This window comes from Oreochromis niloticus, linkage group LG15 (genome assembly GCF_001858045.2).
Source record: "Oreochromis niloticus isolate F11D_XX linkage group LG15, O_niloticus_UMD_NMBU, whole genome shotgun sequence".
NCBI lineage: Eukaryota > Metazoa > Chordata > Actinopteri > Cichliformes > Cichlidae > Oreochromis > Oreochromis niloticus.
The window spans coordinates 30,180,591-30,200,171 of record NC_031980.2 but is presented as its reverse complement, the minus strand read 5'-3'; the positions used below and the strand labels follow the sequence as shown (position 1 = coordinate 30,200,171).

The following is a 19,581-nucleotide window of genomic DNA, read 5'->3' as shown; positions in this document are numbered from 1 at the left end:
GTTAGGTAACAGACTTCTTGGACCATCTCTAGCACACAATACACAATATTATTTGTCAGATAGTTCTATTAAAAGTTTATTTTCCACAAGATACTAAAAGTACAAACAGTCTGTGCGGTCTAATTCAGGGATGCTAGTTAGTAGAGGTGTGGACTAACATGTCAATAAAGCAGCCACATCCCTAACCTTGAGCCTTTCCTGAAAATTTACAGTTGCTATGAAAGAAGAAATTAGCCACAAATGCCAAAACTGATGTTTTCTATCAGGCTGTGAAATGTTTGTGTGTTTAAAAATGGGTGGTTGACTTTCTTTTGTGGACATTAGATGAACTGCAGTTTTTGGCACCTTGTTTGCGTTATTGTTCAGCCCCAGAAGAACACATGTGGAATGACACCGGCACCCCCTGAAATATGCCTGTTCTGCCTCATTCGTAGTCTCCACAGTGCCATTCTATTGTACACATCAAGAGTGCAGCTTGTCTCCAAACACTGTTACAGAAAGCGGTGGAGGTGGAAATATTTGGAGTTGTCACATCAACTCCTGACTCCACACGGACAGAAATGATAAGCAGTCATCAGCAGCTCTCATATTCCAGCTGCACTGTTGTTGTTTTGGAATAAAACCTACCTCGCGTTGTCTCTTGTTGAGATAGTAGCTGATGTAACTGAAACATCACTGGCTGGCCTTTTATTGACTTCCATCAGCTCCCAAACTGGGAGTAGCATTACTTCAAGTGAAGTTCACTCCTCACAAAAACACTGTGAGCTGTTTCTTTATGATTGAGTAGATAATTACCTCCAGATGTGTTCCCAGCATCTTGCCTTACATGAAGACCGGCTTCTGTTGACAGTTTAAATGCTCATTTATTTCCTTTATTTCAATAAAAAATAAAGCCTCCCTGGGCCAGGCCTGACGGGCCAGTTCAGCTCATGTTTGAAAAACATGTCTGATGAGCTTGAACCCCAAAAAGAGGCCAGCCATATAACCCCACTTAGAATGTGATAGAGTATTAAATGCTGCCCTCTGCTGGACATTTTAGGGTTATAACCGATATATACAAAGTGACACCATAAGATGAGGCTGTCTGAAGCTTGTTTCTTACTGAATTATCCCCTAAATCCTTTCTGGGTTTACTCTGCTGTGTATATAAAGATGGATAGTTTTTGGATTTAAATAGTGGAAAAGAAAAGTGCCTTGACACAGAAGACTTTTTCATGGCCATATGGTAAACCACTCTTGACCTCAATAAACACTGTCCTAATGAGTTTATTGTTTTGAATTTTAATGAGTACAAAGTGAGATACGTTTATCTTATTGGATAAAACAAAGTTCAGAACATATGGCCTTGCATCTTCAGTACTCTTGGGGGGCTGTTTCTCTTGGGGGGCTCCTTGGAGACATAGTTGACTTCTCATCCTAATTGCTAAGTATGTTTTGTAACAAACAAACATACACACACACACTCACTTTACTTACGCTTTGTCCTTTGTATTTAGATTTTTTCCTATTTATTTTTCTTTCTCTCTTTTTTCTTCTCTTTGTCACTCTCCTTGTGTTTGACACAACAGTGCATTCAGATCATGATTCTTCTTGTTAAAACTGGCAGACAGGTTTTTACAACAAAACAAACAAAAAAAGATATGTTTTATTAAAAACACTCAATTAAATTATGAAACTAATTATTTATTTCTTAATTTATTGAGTTAACTAAGGCCTGTATTCAGCCTCCTTACGTTTGGCAATTGAAATAAAGACACGGGGAACAATAAACTCATCCAACCACACGGTGTCGCTGCTGCTTCCGCTGCGCTTTTCACATTTCCGCCTGTAAAAAGAACCTTCTCGCTCGCCGTCGGCAGTTTGAATCAACTTTATTCATAGCAGGCTTTGACAATTTGTTAAACATGGGTGCACGGGTTACGCGTGTGTTCAGGAATTATAACTTGGAAAACCGAGTGCACCGAGAACTCTCCAAGGACAAGCCGCGAGCGGCGCCCCGGCACGCAGTCAAGCTTCCATCGACAGCCTCCAGCCTGCAAGGTGAGTGAGTGAGTGAGTGAGTGTTAGCTGGCTTGTGTAACAGTTAACCCGGGGTCATGGTAGGCTCAGCGTTCAGCCGTGTGTCCTCAGAAAGCTCGGGGACGATTCTCACGTCGGTTTGTGTTTTTCAGAAGTGGATTCGTTGAACCAGAAGAACGCGCCGCTGCTGGACCACCTCAGGTCCGTGTACGTGGAGTCCAGAGATCCAGCACCGGCTGCAGCAGAGGTCAGACTGACTCTGGCTGAGTGTTTGAATGCTGTTACATCAGCTCTGCTCAATTGTTAGTGTTTTTGCTCTCAGTGTGGGTCATTCAGACGTTTAGAGGTCGAATCTTTGCATAGTTGAGACATTCATGTATTCTGTGTTATGAAGAATAAAGGAAGACATTATAGATTAACATTGGCTGTTAAACGGGAATTATCATTATCATCGCCAGCTACATATGTTTCATGTTTGGACTTTGCTAAGGTAGCTTTGCATGAACACAGTTCAAAAGTAGTCTTTGCTCTGTTCAGCTGCTGTCTGGAAACAAGCTGCCTAATCTCATCCTGCTCCCTTTAAGCCTGTTTTCTTCTAATTGGCTGGCCCTCGTAAACAATAGGTTGAGCTTTTGTGCTCACAATTTTTTATTTATTTATTTATTTTTTTAAAGAATTATCCATCCAAGTCTTGGTAATCAGGTGACAGAAATGTAAAAACCTAATCAACACTAATCAAACAAACTGTTGATGGTAGTGAGCCACCAGTGATAAATCACCTGCAGATCCCATGATTCTAGGCTTGGCTGTGTTGTAATGAATCAGTTTTATTTTCAGTTTTTAATTTTTAATTTGAAAAAGACCAATTTATACCACCATGGCTGTCCATCGCTGGATGATGGCAGGAGGACAGCTGTGACTGTGCTTCTATTTCTTAATCAGAATAGTCAAATATTCATGTGCATCCACATTACTTGAATTTGACCTTTTATCTGTTCATAGCTGTTCATATCTCATCCACATGTGGTCCAGAGGACAAGACCTTTCAAAGGGAACAACCAAATATGTAGATGCATGTTAGGCTTGCACTGATTCAGTTTTGTCCAGTTATGTTCAAGTTCCAATAAGAGTGTTAAATTAATAAGCTTAATATTGCTGACTCTGAGACTGGAAGTCATTGTTTTCATATTTAAGATGGCATCAGACAGTACATATTCTTTCCTGACTCTGTAAAATAAAATCTAACTAATGCATACATCTAAGAGTATAAATGATGGAATTAGTATCTATTAGAATAATAATTTAAGCTGTTTTTTCAACTTAATACTTTTACCAATCATTTCATTCAGGAGCAAATAATACAAGGTAAGCGATTCAAATTGTCCTTGGTGATGAATGAGTGTAACTGAACTGTAAAACTGTACACAGCAAATATTACACTTATGTTCAGACATAAAAAAAATTATATAACTCTCTCTATATATATATATACACACACACACACACATGAAAAAGGGAGGAAAAAAAACAAGTCATTTACATAAGCAAAATATATTTTTATTTTATTCTTATCACTTTTACACAATTAATCAAGCTGGTCATTGGGCCATAAATAATAAACATTGGGCCATAAATTTTCATCAACATCACAGTGGATGTCTTCGTTGTTCAGGCACCGTGGGAAAAATCTCCCGGCATGACGAATCCAGGCTTGACATTTCTCAGCAGTTATCACCACAAGCTTCACACATGGCTTGCAGAAGGGAGACATGCTCATGGGGATGGCGATCATACACCTTCCACCTCCATGTAGAGAAGAATTCCTCAATTGGGTTGAGGAAAGGGGAATATGGTGGAAGATAGAGGGTCATGAAGCGAGGATGTGTTTGAAACCATTCCTGAACCAGCTGTGCATGGTGGAAGCTGACATTGTCCCACACAACAACATAGACGATGTCTTCTCCCTGACAGGCCTGCTCCAGTTCATTTAAAAAAAAAACTCAGGTGTTCAGTGTTGTATGACCCTAGAACTGGTCTACAGCCTACCACACCATCTTCAGATATAGCTGCACACATTGAGATGTTTCCCCCACGTTGTCCAGGGACTTGGATGGTAGCCCTTTGTCCAATAAGGTTACGTCCTCTGCGTCTAGTTTTTGCCAGATTGAAACCGGCCTCATCAACGAAAATATACTTGTGATGATTCACAGCAGCGTCCAGCGTCCAGCTCCATCACCCTCTAAAATGAATGTTTAGTTAGTTTTTTTTACAACTAATAGTTGTCAGTACTGTTACAGTAATTGCATGCCAGTTTAGTGTTGTACCTGAATATATTCTGAACGCAGTTGTTTCACCCGGACATTGTTCCTCTCAAAAGGAACCAAGTAGATTTGTTTCATGGAAACCTGGTGCTTCTTCAAAAGCCGGGCAATCGTTGGAAGGCTAATTGATGGCACATTGGCAAAGGTGTCATTGCTGTTCTCAATAGCCTGTTTGATTTCAGACAGCCGTATGTCATTCCTTGCCCTGACCATTTCCACCACAGCCAACTCCTGCTGGTCAGTCAAAACACATGGGCGACCACCACCAGGTTGTCTCCTGTTAATTCTGAGGACAATCATATACTGTCAATATTGAAGTATTACCTATCACATTACTGTAAATTGACAATTACATGTTGTTCATCTATACAATAGGGTACTATTTTTTTAGAAGTGAAGTTGCTATAGCAGACATACCGGTTTTCTTGGCGAAAAGTTTGGATGATAGAGCTGACAGTTGACCTTTGTAAATTAGGCTGTACCAACCTGGCAGCCTCAGCCATGGTAAAGCCTCTGTTAACCACATGGTCAACAACGATGGCCCGGACTTCATTAGAGATGATGGTGCGTTGTCTTCTGCCTACATTTCTCTGAAGACCACCTCTCTGTCGAGGAGCACCACTACCTCTTCCTCTTTGTCTGTGCCCACCTCTCTGTCGAGGAGCACCACCACCTCTCTCTCTTTGTCTGTGCCCACCTCTCTGTCGAGGAGCACCACCACCTCTTCGATGAAGGTTTCCTCTCCCTACGAGTCTATCCTGCTCCATATTTGAACAGTGCAAAGTCTCAAACACAGTTCTACTTATATGGTAACTAATTGTGATCATCAGGGGGAAACGATTAGCAATTAGTATTTCTAGATTGAAAGCTCTTGCAGCAATGTGTAACTTACAAATGACCAGACAACAATCAGTCAAGTTGGAAATCCATGGACATAATGAATGATTCATTGATTAAACATTAAGATCAGTTGAATTGAATGACAGACAAATGTATTAAACTGAATGATAAGAGATGCAAATCAAAAATTTTATAGTGATAACATTATGAAAGGCAGTAACTGTGAATGAAACATTTATTTAGATGAAACACATATTTTGTGTAGTGAAAAGGATATTTTGTCATTATGTGTATTGTACTAACACAATTGGAAATATGCTGAAATGTTTGAAAAAGGTGCACTTTTGATGATCTGTTGTGATATAAGTATGAAGAGTTTTGAAAATGTACCAATTGCTTGTGAAAACTGCGCCAAACCAATTAAAAAAAAAATTGTAGCATTATTTGTTACATTTATGATTGCAAATGTAGTTAGGTTACCTTTATGCCACAAAGTATCATAAAGGTAAGGTGGACGTTCTTGCTGTGTTGTGATAGGGGACTTTTTGAACTTGGGAAATTAGCCAATCTGTCATTCCCAACTTCAAACCTGACTTTCCTGTGTGGAATTTGCATGTGCACCGGCCAAAAGTTTTTAAGTGTTGATTTTTTTTATTTTTATTCACAATAGTTATTCTTCACTGCTCGTTCTTCTCTCAGGTATTGAAGGACGTGACGGCGGGGAAAGAACAGCGACGACTTCTCAAGTTCAGTGTCCCAGCATCTCCGTTGGGCCTGGTGGAGCTCACGGATGTTCCCATTGGTAAACTGACCATTGCTGAGGCCCTGAAGGCTATGGGCAGCCACCAGCACCAGCCTCAGACATGGAGCCCCGAAAAGATCGCACAAGAGTATTCTCTGGACTTGAAAGAAACTAAAGCACTTTTAGAGTTCTTTGTCCCCTTCAAGGTTGAGATCATACCACCCAAGACTAAAAAAGCCAAGGAGATAAAGGCTGCGTAGGACTAGAGTCTCTGACATCTCTGTGGAAAATGACAGCATATTTAATTTATTTATGTATTTCAGTGTTTGTCACTGCAAGAATGAGCTGATTGAAAGCTTGGACATTACATATTGCTGACATGGAGATGAGATCATAGGAAATTTCATGGGACATATTACCAGATACAAAACACCCCTACAATAAACATGAGAATAATTCTAGATATTTAATCTTCTTTGTAATCCTATTGGTTTGTTTTATTTTCATCAGAGAACTATCTAAAACTGGGTGATGTCAATATGCAGGTGGACAACATCAAAAGGAGTCATTCAGCAGTTTGGAAAGTACATTTACTAGATTTTCTTCATAGAATGACATTCAGATGGACAGGCTCATATTTGTGTGATATGAAAGCAAGCAAGTTTAGCATAAAGATAGTAAGCAAATGGAAAAGGCTAGCACAGTTAGTGCTGGGATTCCCATCACTTGCATAACAATAAGTCCCCTGGGCATCTCACTCAGGAAACCTGATTCAAAGATGCAATTAGCAGGAGGATCTTCTCTAATTAGCTACACTAGCATCACTTCCTGAGACCTGGGTGGTGCACCAAAAACCCAGTTTGACCTAACCAAGCTTGCCTGACAAAAGCCTTGGAAAAACCAAGAACTTCCTTCAGGGATAATTGCTGTATTTTGTGTGGTTATCAGCTTTCTTTGTTAATCCGGTTTTATGTTTTGTTTTTTTGTACTTGTGTTATCATCAGTCAGTATTGAAGTTCATGTGATTGCACAATTTTATAGTTACCTGCTTCTGGTGTACAGCTGAACTTGTTAAGGTATATAGAACTCATCTCCGGGGTAGAAAACACATGTCACTTTTATAGAAAATTAGTAATTCTGTGACATTTTTTTTTAACATCAATACTGAGCGTCATTGAAAACATTGACGTTAGCCTTAACAGATCTCGTTAACAAAACTGGGTGTAGCCAACTGTGATGTTGCCAGTTGTTAGTAAAGTCATGTTTTGAACCCTTGAATATTTTAACGAACACCATCTTGATGTTGTCAAATACATATTGAGTGAGGGGTGGGTTTGTGTGTGAGTCAAACATGAACTAAAGTCTAATGTTCCTAGTAACAAAGTGACCATAATTTATGAGGAAATAGGTCAAGGGAGCTAAAAAGTCTTTTTCTCATATTTTTCTAATCAGATACAGAATTTATTTTCGACTTCAGCTTCCATCTTTTACATACAGTCTGTGGAGGCATTGAGCTAAATCGCATATCTAAACGTAGGTCAGTAATAGGTGAAAATACAAAAGATCATGGGTCAGGTTTTATTTTTCACCAATGCAGATCACATGATAAAACGGTGCAAATTAAGTGCTATTGTTGTTTTAAGCTAATGGGTAACTCCACCTCTGTACTCATTAGAGCAAACAAATGCATACAATTGACTATCTGTGGTATTAAATACATATTTCCATTTTAGACCACTTTAAGATTCTACTGTTTAACTTTTGAATTGGGTTCACATGAGGAGTCAAATGTAGCTCTAGTTTGTCCTGTTTCAGAGTTATTATCCAATAATGAAAGCTATAGTCTGGGAATGAAAGTGCAGTTCCTCTAGTACTGTCACTTGTAGTAGTTACAGACCTGTTTGCTGATACTGTGCTTGTATACAGGCTTGTATGATGAGAGTAATTCCTCTGTACAAACCACACACAAAAGACAACAAACAGCAGCAGTCTGTTTCTAACTTGTTGAAATGTTCTTTTAAAGATGTCAGACAGTGTTGTGTCTAAAATGTAGCCGTTTATTACTACATATGAACTCACTGACATTTGTTCTTTTGACTTTTTTTTTTTTTTTTACTCCATCCACCCCATCCACCAGTGTCACTGTAGATCTGGATTACTCAGCATTCCAGGTAAGACAGTGATGCTCGGAAATGTTGTTTTGCTGACAAAGGAGATGAGTCTTGTCTAACACATGGGTCCAAAGTTCTATGGATGGGGCTGTGTTTAATGCATTTTAATGTAGAAGTCAAAAATGAAGGAACATCATGGGGTATATTTATGAATGAAAACAATCCTGTGGCACTTATACCATCTGCTGCATATACGCACAATGTTTCAAATAAAAGGAAAAAAATCTTCAAATAATTGAATTTCTTGTACAGTCCAGCCACACTGCACAATATCCTGAAAACACCATGATTACTTTAGCACTAATGTACTGTCTTTGTTATCTTTACCACCCACTACATGCATCCGCACATGCCCCAAAAAGCACTTCCGCTAAAACAAGCCACGCCCCACTTGCACAGTCTATCCTTTCTATTGGTCGGTGCTCGAAACGGGGCACCTCACTAGGAATATCCACTTTTGCCCATGCCACTGGCTTCTGGGTATGTCAGTTATCAAGTAACGCAAACCTTACCAGAAACTGTGTAGCGTTATCTTCAAAATAATGCAGATAATTGATTTATAAATCAAAAATGCAGAAACAACAATTTAGCCATACGCCATGAAATTTAATTTTGAGTTAAAGCTTAGCTATTTATTTTTCAACACAATCTTAAAAAAAAATCCTTTTCATACACATTTCATTTTTAAAGATTTTGTGACAAAATTTGCAATTACAAATAAAGTGGGACTTTTACAAGAAAAACTTGGATGTTTTTGAAAAATCATCATCAGATGATTTTTAATGCGAGGCAGCATTCTGTTTATACGTGGGGCAACTGCAACAGCATTTAAGAGCTTTTTGGGTGTACTGTTTATAACATAAATCACATGAAAACAACCAAATCAACTTTACATCCACTCAAAAACACTATTTAAAAAACACAACTAGTTCTTTATTTTGAAAGGCAATATAGGAAGTAGTCGGTGTCTGCGCCTTCCCGCAGGCAGCAGCCAGTGAGAGTAGTTTGGAACCGTGTGAGGAGAATCTGGGCTCCGTACAGTAGACGCTCACATACAGTGACACTGGTACATTTGTCAGTGGAGGATGGGCTGTTCACACCTCACATATGGACGAAGAAAAACAAAGATTTGAGCAGGAAACCTTCCGTTTTCCCGCCGCGGATAAGCAGCTGTTGCTGGAAACAAAGCCGTTCTGACCAAACACGGATTTCACTTTTTTTTCTTCTGAGGCTTCATTTGTGGAGGTGGTGGCATCACCGGCCGTCGCGCTGTTGCCAAAATATATATATTTTAAAAGCTAAAACAGGGTTTTTCTCGGGTACATCAGCAGTTATGTGTCTTTCTCTACACCGACGACCATGAAGATTTTTGGGAGGTGAGATGCTCCATTTTTCCGGACTGGGCTTCAGTACTTGAGCTGCTCCTGAGCTCCAGCATGGGAGAATGAAGCAGGTAATAATATTAGCGAGTATACTGTAAACCCGACCAGCAGCGGTGTAATAATGCCATTAATAATAATAATAAATGTTGTGCTAAAACATGAATTAGGCCGTTTGTTCCGAACACCCGCTGTTCTCGTCGCTTGCATTAATGTGAAGTGTCTGTTTATTGTCTCGGTCTCTGAGCTTGAGTAGATTGCTCCAAATCACCGAATCCTGTCGAAATAAGCGGTTTCATGCTCTGTGAAACAGCCGTCGGCGAGCTGCTTCGGCCTGGCATAAATAGCTGTGAGTTGGGGGTGGATGAAGGGAAGGCCTGGTCTGAATAAGGTACTGGGCACTAATATATCATTAAGGTCGTTGTTCATCTGTCTTTGAGGGGTATCTACCGGTGCCAAGTACCAATCCAGTACCAGTGTTCCATAAGCTCCAGTCCTCAGTGCGTGGAAGAGACTGGAAACCATCCAGGGAACATCAGCCTTCACTGAAACATTCTGTTTCTGAGTTTATAAAATAAATGTAGCAAGTAAATACATACAGCAATCTAATTTTACTGTTTTTTTTTATTAATACATTTTGTTTCACAAAAGGCTAACAGTGAAACAAATTAAAGTAGTTATTCAGTGTAATTTCAGCTTGGTGTGAGGGGTGTATGGTTAAGCATAAAGTGGTTGAACCAATTAGTAAAGTTGGAGCAACCCCCACCAACCCTGACTTGATAATCTGGCTGTAATGCACGAAAAAGCAGTAAAACTGTTAAACTTGCTGCAACATCTGACTTGTGAGGCAAATATAACGCAACAGTATACTGCTGTGATTTTACAGTTGCACTTCTTCGACTCAGTCTGACAGTGAAATTATACTTTGTTAAAACTGCACTATAGGTACAGCGTAGCCACAAACCCTTCTGAACCCCTTTGCTGTAACTGATGCTGTAGCCTAACATGCACTGCCCCCAAAATGTAACTACATGATGGATGATGCGGTTTGCAGCGGTTGTGATAGGCTGTTCAGTGGTGTTGATTTCTTCCATATATATATTTTGCTACGGTTTCTGCGGCTGCTATTTTTCAAAATGTCTGGAAGAGAAAGGATTAACTCAATCAGTTAACAAGAGGCAGGTAAAACCTATTATTGGTAGGCCAGTATTATGGTCTCCAGTTACGGCAGATGGCCACCCTGGTTCTGCTGGAGGTTTCTTCCTCTTAAAAGGGAGTTTTTCCTTCCCACTGTCACCAAAGTGCCTGCTCATAGGGGTTCATATTATTGTGTTCTTTTCTGTATGTGTTATTGTAGGATCTAAAGCGTCCACCTTACAATATGAAGCACCTTGAGGCTATTGTTGTTGTGATTTGGCGCTGTATAAATAAAATTGAATTGAATTGAATATTACTGACTACAGTTGTGGTCAGAAGTTTACATTCACTCATCATGATGATGACTTTAAAATAAAAGAACGAGTTTGTATTTTTGGGGGGATTTCATGTAATCCTCACAGGTTAAAAAGTATACATACAGTGTCAAATATAATCTTTTAATAAGTGGTGCCGAAGGTTCTACAGTATGTTTTAACTTGATACGGTGTGTTGTTGATTAGCGATCATGATTGACTACTCTTTCGTAATTTCTCTTTGAGAGCATTCATTGCAGTGACCCACACTCAGAATAATGGGAAAATCCAGTAAACGTATTGAAGTTCTAAGGAGAATTGTAAATTTATACAAGTTGACAAGATTTCTTGGAGTCATTTCTAAATAACTGCAGATTTCATGATTATCAGTTCAGACAATTGTGCTTAAGTACAAGTTATTCAGATGCGTCACCACTTTGCTAAGGTCTTTAAGAAGACTCAAACTGTCAGCCTCAGATGAGAGGAAATCTGTTTGGAATTCCAGGAATAATTCAGAAACTACCAAGGCTCAAGCCTGCCGTGAAGTGGAAACTGCTGGAACACCAGCGTCACTGTGTACTGTGGAGCAAGTTTGCGATAGAAGGCTCTGCTCAAAATCAACAGTTTTATGTTTGACTGAAATTTGCAGAAGCTTATATATACCAGCCAGATGCCTTCTGGAGAAAATCTTTATGGTCAGATGAGACAACGAAACGAAACATTCAACGAAATAAGTGGATGTTAACGTCTAACTAAAACTGTATTTGCCACTCTGTCTGTATTGGCATAGGATTCATTTGACTTCTTGACCCCCAGCTTGCAGTAGGGCGGCTGAGTGTAAAGCGAATTGGCACCTCCAAATCTGAGACCATAGAGCCACAAACTCTGTGTAGTGACCACAAGATTGAAGTTGTGGATAGACGCAGTGTAAATAATCTTTCTTAACCCTTAAAGATAAGGTGAGGAGCGTGATTATTTGGGAAGAGCTTGAAGTAGAGCTGTTACTCTTCATCTACATCAAAAGGAGCCTGTTGATGTTGTTTGAGCATTTGACAAGGATACCTCCCAGACACTTCCTATATAGGGTGTTTCATGTCCCACCAGTAAGACTCCCTAGGGAAGATCCAAGACACACTAGAGAGAATATATCTCTTGGATGGCTTGGGAATCCTTTGAAGTCTCCCTGAATGAACTGAATGGAAGAAGCAGCTGGGTAGATGAAAATCTGGGCATCTTTGCCTAGACTTGAATCTGGATGGATGAACGAACCTCATCTTTATTTATATCAGATAAATGAACATTTTAAAAAGTAAAGAAGAGATAAAGAAGGTGAAACAACCTTCAACACCATTCAGTCTTTTTGCTGGTGTTCCTAATGCATTTTTTTTAGAAAACCAGAAACGATAAACGGCTGCTCTAGGTATAGTCAGGCAGTGCATAAACGTGTAATTAAAATAACTACACATATTAAATTATAGGGAAATCTGTTTTTTCAACGATATATCAGAATATTCCAATTTTTAGATCGCCAGAAATCGGTATTAGCATTGCTAACTAATGCTAAATAAACATGAGCAAAACCAGCCAAATCTTTATTCTTCCAGAACATTTGAATGCAGACAATAAGGACACTTGGATATCTTGTGACATCTCTGCTTGATCCTCGGAACACTAATGTACTAAATGGATCTGTGGTAACATTCCTTCCACTTGTGCTTTCACTACTGTGCTAGAGCTCTTTAAGTTAGAGTCCCTGCTTTCCAGAGTCTGCAGTTTTTATTTTAAAAGTAATATCTCGTACTACTACTTTAAAGTGCTCCCTGTAACGGTTTCACAACGTTGTGTACAATCTGCTGCAAAGTCTATGCTTCGTTACAAATAAGCATAGGTAGATGGTGTGGGGAATTAAAGTCATGAGTCATTTGAATGCAAGACATGATATCACTGGGAAAAAAACAGTGTGAAATGTTCAAAGGTACCTAAAAACAAGGTTATACACGAGAGCCCTGGGTCGCAGGTTTCTGTCTACCTCCTCTCTGTAGCTGCTTCATTTCAAGGACATCGCAGAAACATTTATAAGACTGCAGAGATTACCAACTGTAAGAGTACAGGCAGGAGGGAAGCATTAACAGGGAAGGGCAGGAGCTAACTGGTAAGCAGCGACTGAACTTTGAAATAATAGCAAGGGATTGTCCTCTATTTGATCTCTAGATTAGAATTTTTTTTTAAAAGTGACTCTTCAAACATACTCGGGTGGGTGATCGTATAACTCTGCAGCCTGTCCAAATAATGCTATGTGAGGGGAAACACTGGTATTGCTCTCACAGACACACCAGTGTTTAACAGTGCTATTTGAAATAAACACGGTGTCTGAACTGGCTATTATTGCTGTAAAACTGGTACCTTCCAGTAACATCACGAGCACCATCGTGAGCTCACTGGGCAGCTTTCCAACAAATCTTTTCCCTCTGAGCGATTCAAGGTTACAAGATGTGTGAAAAGCTGTAAGCATATTCTCATTACATAATTGCAGTGCCTCTGCAGTTATTTAAACATTTCCCTGTCGTTCAGAACACCGAGTACCTGATCATTCATTTCCTATGCAGGATCACTTGACTGCTGGGAGACTGGAGTGGCTATTTTAACATCGTAGGTCATTGCACCCAAAAGCAGCGAACACTGCTGCCCTACCTGTTGAGGCCGACATGCAGCAGTCTACCTCACTGAATGCAGAGTTAATGAAGTGGGAACTGGGCCAAGAAGATTAAACCGGCTGCTCCTTGCTGTCCTTGTGGAAATTGTGGCAGACAATAAGCTTGTCATCAGCATATGAACAAAACAAACTCTGCCCGATTTCACTGCAGTTTATTTTTGCATTGTAGGTTTTTGTCTCCTCGGTGTGCTGAAGAGATGGCGCTATCTGTCAAATGGCTGCATATCCTAGTATCACAGCAGCACAGCTAAAGTACAGATCCCCCTAACAGGCTTAAATGCAGTGTTGTCACAGTAATTGCTCATAATTACACCGGCTTGATATTTATTTATTTTTTTACACCCACACAGAACTAAAATACTAAAAAGCTTAATTTGTGTGGAAAGTTATCCTATTAACAAATGGACTCTCTGGTGCTGCCCATTTATTACATCTGGCATTTGCTGCCTATTGTAATAATACCAGCTGGCCCGCCTGCAATGCCTCCAGTGTTTATACTAGTGATAAGGGTTTTTATTGCAGTATTTGCCTTGTGTCCGGTTGAGCACTAGCTTTCTGTCACTCTCAGGGGTAAAAAAAAATTGGAATAGGATTTCTTATCACAGTTTAGCCAAACACACCAGACAATGTGTTTCTTTTTGGAGACAGATTTGTCTTTCTGTATTCCACTTTTAAATGTGGCTTAATTCTGTATACTGGAAAATAAACTTTCTGCTAATTATTTCAAAGATGTAATTAGTTTAATTGGTACGTGGTTGGGGGAAGGATACAGTCAGACACACACAAAATGATGAAAAAGAAAACAGTTGCTCATCGAATTTTATTTTTGTTTAGTAAACTTTGACATTTTTCTTTCAGTTTTGTAAAAAGGTCTTGGTGAGAAAGTCGTCCTCTGCTTTATAAAGATTTCCGTCATGGTGTTGATCTGTTGTTCTAAGACAGTAAGGCTTTGTGTTTTTGATTGCTTAAAAAAACTGAAATGAGTCATATTTTACTCAGGCACCAATCTTTTGGCAGAAACATCCTATTTTATTACAGTAGCATGAAATCTTTAAGGACTCCGTGTCCTTGGAGCTGTGTTCAAATTTTACATAGTATTTCAAAAAGTATTTTGGAATAATATTTTTCTGCTTGTTCAGAAAAATGGAATTCATAATGGAATTCTAACATATTTTCTATTTTTGTCTTAAGGTCTTGCTACCATGAAGATGGTGCCGTGTGGCCTTGGGGACATGATATCCGCGTGTCTGCCATCAGATTTTATGTGAACTCTCATGCAATGATGCCTGCTCACCCTGGAGAAGAATGGTTCTCTCCACTACCATTCCCCTTCTGGATACAGGGGACATTAATGGCCGTTTCTGCTGCGTCGTTACGAGGTTGCTGAACCTTTCTGAGAGGCTACCAATGGAAGACCTCTCCGAGGCAAACGTTTCCCTGGGCTCCGGGTCTCCCTCGGAGCCGGTCACCCCAACGGCAAATGCTCTGGAAATCCAGCAAGGTGTTGGCCTACCTCTGCAGATCTTCTTCTGCTTTGTCATGGCAGTCATCCTTTTAGTGGCGCTGTCAGGAAACATAGTAGTGTGCCTGATGGTGTACCAGAGGTCTGCCATGCGTTCAGCCATCAACATTCTGCTGGCTAGTCTGGCATTTGCGGACATGATGCTGGCCATCTTGAACATGCCCTTTGCTCTGGTTACTGTGGTGACCACCAATTGGATTTTTGGAGATGTTTTCTGCCGCGTTTCAGCCATGCTCTTTTGGTTTTTTGTTATGGAAGGAGCAGCTGTACTGCTTATAATAAGCATTGATCGTTTTCTTATTATTGTCCAGAAGCAAGATAAGCTGAGCCCACAGAGAGCCAAGCTGCTCATAGTGGTCACATGGGGACTCTCGTTCATTTTCACTTTCCCTCTAGCTGTTGGCTCACCTCCTTTACAGATCCCACCCAGAGCTCCTCAGTGTATATTTGGCTACAGCAGTGATCCCGGTTACCACGCCTATGTGTTGATATTAACGCTAGTTTTTTTCTTCTTGCCTTTCACGGTCATGCTATACACATTCATGGGCATCCTCAACACCATCCGCCACAATGCCATTCGCATCCATAGCCACACAGACAGCGTCTGTCTGAGCCAGGCCAGCAAACTGGGCCTCCTCAGCCTCCAGAAGCCCTTCAAGATGAACATAGACATGAGCTTCAAGACCCGTGCCTTCACCACCATCCTCATCCTCTTCTCCGTGTTTACAGCATGCTGGGCACCCTTCACTGCCTTCAGCTTGGTAACTACCTTCAGTGACAGGTTCTACCACAAAGACAGCTTTTTTCAAATCAGCACATGGGTCTTGTGGTTGTGCTACCTCAAGTCAGCCCTCAATCCTCTTATTTACTACTGGCGGATCAAGAAGTTCCGCGATGCCTGCCTCGATCTGATGCCCAAATACTTCAAGTTTCTTCCTCAGCTGCCAGGCAACACAAAGAGGCGCATACAGCCAAGTGCTGTGTATATATGTGGAGAGCATCGCTCTGTGGTATAAGGCATAACTCCTCTCTGAAACACTGTTAAAATACATCTTATCGCACTAGGGTTTTCTCATGGTTTACTTCTCTTAGCAGGCTATAAGACTGAGGTTAGCACTGCATTAAAAATATAAGGGGGCTGAGGTGGAATGGGTTATTGCTACAGAAGCCAGACTGAAGATCCAATCCGGGAGGTACACGGTGAGTCCAACATCCCAGAGATTTAAAGGTTGTCAGATGAGAAATCGCAAAATTTCCAGTATAAGACCTCACTGTCAGTACTGAAACTGTACTTTATAAGTTGTTTTTTTTTTTTAAAACATCAAATGTGAAGGTGAGGATTCTTCATCAACAAAGATTTGGTTGAGCTTTAGTTTCCACAAGAAGTAGCAACAGTCAGTCATGAACAGACAGAATGGTGTTTGCATTTAGTGGTTAAAAGTTACGTATGTTGGGCAGGAAATTCAGAGTGAGGCGATCCTTTTGAAAGGCAAAAAGGTCATGTGTGCACCATGGCTTAAGTCAGGGGTGTCCAACTCCAAGCCTCAAGGGCCGGTGTTCTGCAGGTTTTAGATGTGTCCTTGATCCAACACAGCTGATTTAAATGGTTAAATTACCTCCTCAACGTGTCTTGAAGATATTCAGAGGCCTGGTAATGAACTAATCATTTGATTCAGGTGTGCTGGCCCAGGGTGATATCTAAAACCTGCAGGACACCAGCCCTCGAGGCCTGGAGTTGGACGCCCCTGGCTTAAGTAAACATAAATAGCCATTCAGGATGACTGATTGTGGCAACAGTTAGTAGACACACCTTTAGAATCATTGCTGGCTTTACCAGGCAGCTTGCTTTGTGCATATGTGCACTTTAAGGTTTGTTGTGGTAGTTTTTCTGGTTAATGCAGTCTAGTATTAAACACAATACTATTTAATGAGCTTCTTTGTCATTCCTAAGACTCAAACCACTCAAGCTACTTATTGATTCACACATAAAAAAACAAGAAAAAAGAGAGTTGATGTGAGGATAAAGTCAAAGATTGACCAACAATGAACCCATGATTCATTCCATCTGTTGGCTTTTACATTAGAAAAGAAAGAAATTCCATCTAAAAACAAATAATAAATACCTGGGGGGCTTTTAACTAAACTGGGTAGACTTCAGGGATTATTGGGTGATCTAAGCTCAGGACTTGTCATTTGATGTGTTGTGTATATGATGACGACATTAAAATCGTTTTATCTGTTCGCACTTTAGGATAGGCTCAAAATATTTGATGACAAATGTGTGGTCCAAAGATTCAAAATTTTACAGGACTCAGTAGATTCAATATCAGCTTCTGATACTTGATAGTTCTTGGCAACAGTGCCGTGGTGGAATATAACAGGCTCGACTAAAATGTGCTGAGACCCTGTACCCAACAATCCGGAGCAAGCATTTTAAATAAGCACGATTCTGTTGCTGTTAGTCAAGAATGACCTACCAGTGTGCGTGCAGTCTACCTGCTCAGTCTGTCCAGTGTGGTGGGATATGATGTTCTATTGTTGGCAAATGTTGGGTTGGATCAACTGGATGTCTTTGCAGTATCTGCCTCAAACCCCCACAGTGGTTCAATGCAGTGTTAATGTCAGTCTGCCTTTAAATGGTCAGGGAGTGTATGAAGATTCTCAGAAAGTTGTGAGGCCTCCAACAGGTCGACGGCAACTGGACTACCATACCAAACCCCCTACAATTTGACCTATACAGCAGCCTTTAGGGTAATGGGAATCTTTAGGTTTTGTGTTGTTCATCTTTATATACAGTATATACATCTTTATATTCAAATCTATATCTGCTGTATCTCTGTGCCTATTTTCCAAATTTTAATCTTGAGCACATCTTTTGAAACACACTGGAAGTCCATTTGGCATTTGAGCCTGTAGAGCAGGGGTGTCAAACTCCAGTCCTCAAGGGCCAGTATCCTGCTTGTTTTTGAGATATCCCTGCCCTACCTGCTGCTCAGTACCTGGATCAGGTGTGCTTTGCCAATAAGAAGCTACAAGGGGAGGTTAGTTGGAAAGCAAGCAGGACAGCGGCCCTCAAGGCCTGGAGTTCGACGCCTGTGCTGTAGAGAGTCTCGACAATTCAGGAAATAACAAGTGAAATGCAACTGTTTTGTCAAAAATAATAAGATAAGACAAGTGGCTGCATATTACAGGTGAAGACCCTGATCTCCACCTGCAGCAGCTTCAGAGTCTAAGCTAGTTCTAGGCCAGCTCAGGCAGTTTACAGCTGGGCTTTCACCTCACTTTTTAGTGCCAAAGTTCTTTTTTTTTTTGTCTTTTTTTGAGCTTAAAATCAGCCTACATTTGGCAAAAATATCACCTGAAATCAAGAACTAATACCATATAAACCGAGCCGTACTTCAGAGACCAGCTCATCTAAAACTGCAGCATTCAAGAAACCTGCTCTAAAGCCATCACTGCTGCATTTACTGAGCCCACAATCACCCACTTCTCCAAAGGTGAGACGGTGTCAGTCAGGTTTTTTTTTTTTTTTTTTTTTTTTTTTTTTTTAAAGACATTATCTTAAGTGAAGAAGTTGTCTGAAGGAAACCATAAAAATAAACGAAAAGTCTTTATAACTCCTGAAAGGCACTGATTGGCACATGCTGTGCAAGAGAAAATGTTTTTCTTTTTGTTTCTTTTGTGTTATTTTGAGAAGATAATCTGGGCTTGGCCTGACCTTACATGTTTTGTTGCCACTGGAGTTGCGGGTAGAAGACGGTGTGTTTAGCTGTATAGAATTTGTTTTACCAGGCATGTACATTAACAGCTAAGTGGAATCTGTTTGTGGTCAGAAAGTGGCCATGACACAATTGAACGTGTGTATTTGTATTTAAATGTTTTGATTGTGCCTAATAATTAGTCCATTTGCCAGTCAGAATGCTGCTATATCTGGTGAAAATGTGCAATTTCAGTGTACTGTACTGTTGAATGTAATAAAGAAATAGACATTTCTTACCTTGGTAAACTGTTTTAAGTGGAGTTTTTGTTTAAAGCATAGTTTTGGACCCATGATGGTAGAGTGGCAGGATGTAGCCAACAAGCTTCTTCTTTGCCACAGAAGTGAGAAACCAGGGACTCAACATATAAGACTGCAGTCGCTCTAATTGCCACTTGAGGCTAGCTTGCATGTTAAAATGCCCACTTTCACAGAGGAGATGTCTTCCACCTCTCACCCCAACTGGCCGCGGCAGATGGCCGCCCCTCCATGAGCCTGGTTCTGCTGGAGGTTTCTTACTGTTAAAAGGGAGTTTTCCCTTCCCACTGTCGCCAAAGTGCTTGCTCATAGGGGGTCATATGATTGTTGGGTATTTCTCTGTATGTATTATGGTCGGGTCTACCTTACAATATAAAGGACCTTGTTTACAGCCTCATAAAATAACTG

General features: G+C 40.3%; 3 protein-coding genes across 4 annotated transcripts; 2 read left to right on the top strand and 1 right to left on the bottom strand.

The window, feature by feature from the left end:
• Positions 1 to 1,786: 1,786 nt before the first annotated feature.
• ndufaf4 (NADH:ubiquinone oxidoreductase complex assembly factor 4) lies at positions 1,787 to 7,928 on the top strand. Its single transcript, XM_003452978.5, has 3 exons — positions 1,787 to 2,040; positions 2,172 to 2,266; positions 5,880 to 7,928. The coding sequence occupies exons 1-3, from the start codon at positions 1,905 to 1,907 to the stop codon at positions 6,180 to 6,182; spliced, it is 534 nt and encodes a 177-aa protein (XP_003453026.1). The 5' UTR covers positions 1,787 to 1,904; the 3' UTR covers positions 6,183 to 7,928.
• On the bottom strand, positions 3,575 to 5,872 carry LOC109194839 (uncharacterized). The gene is made up of 2 exons (XM_025899313.1): positions 4,758 to 5,872; positions 3,575 to 4,626 (listed from the first exon to the last, which is right to left on the bottom strand). The coding sequence occupies exons 1-2, from the start codon at positions 5,288 to 5,290 to the stop codon at positions 4,332 to 4,334; spliced, it is 828 nt and encodes a 275-aa protein (XP_025755098.1). The 5' UTR covers positions 5,291 to 5,872; the 3' UTR covers positions 3,575 to 4,331.
• Positions 7,929 to 9,053: 1,125 nt separating the features above from the next.
• On the top strand, positions 9,054 to 19,164 carry gpr63 (G protein-coupled receptor 63). 2 transcript variants are annotated; one of them, XM_005457911.4, is made up of 2 exons: positions 9,054 to 9,546; positions 14,828 to 19,164. In XM_005457911.4, exon 2 carries the CDS (start codon positions 14,942 to 14,944, stop codon positions 16,172 to 16,174), a length of 1,233 nt encoding a protein of 410 aa, XP_005457968.1. In that variant the 5' UTR covers positions 9,054 to 9,546; positions 14,828 to 14,941; the 3' UTR covers positions 16,175 to 19,164. The 2 variants fall into 2 exon arrangements, with proteins under 2 accessions (XP_005457968.1, XP_005457969.1); XM_005457912.4 differs by lacking the exon at positions 9,054 to 9,546 and adding an exon at positions 12,958 to 13,075.
• The last annotated feature ends 417 nt before the right edge of the window (positions 19,165 to 19,581 follow it).

Excerpts from the sequence above, each read along its gene's own strand:
- ndufaf4 (XM_003452978.5), top strand. The coding sequence starts at position 1,905 with ATGGGTGCACGGGTTACGCGTGTGTTCAGGAATTATAACTTGGAAAAC. Across the intron at positions 2,041-2,171 it reads GACAGCCTCCAGCCTGCAAG|AAGTGGATTCGTTGAACCAG; the intron begins GTGAGTGAGTGA and ends TGTGTTTTTCAG. Across the intron at positions 2,267-5,879 it reads CAGCACCGGCTGCAGCAGAG|GTATTGAAGGACGTGACGGC; the intron begins GTCAGACTGACT and ends TTCTTCTCTCAG.
- gpr63 (XM_005457911.4), top strand. The coding sequence starts at position 14,942 with ATGGTTCTCTCCACTACCATTCCCCTTCTGGATACAGGGGACATTAAT.
- LOC109194839 (XM_025899313.1), bottom strand. The coding sequence starts at position 5,290 with ATGAATCATTCATTATGTCCATGGATTTCCAACTTGACTGATTGTTGT. Across the intron at positions 4,627-4,757 it reads ACTTTTCGCCAAGAAAACCG|AATTAACAGGAGACAACCTG; the intron begins GTATGTCTGCTA and ends GATTGTCCTCAG.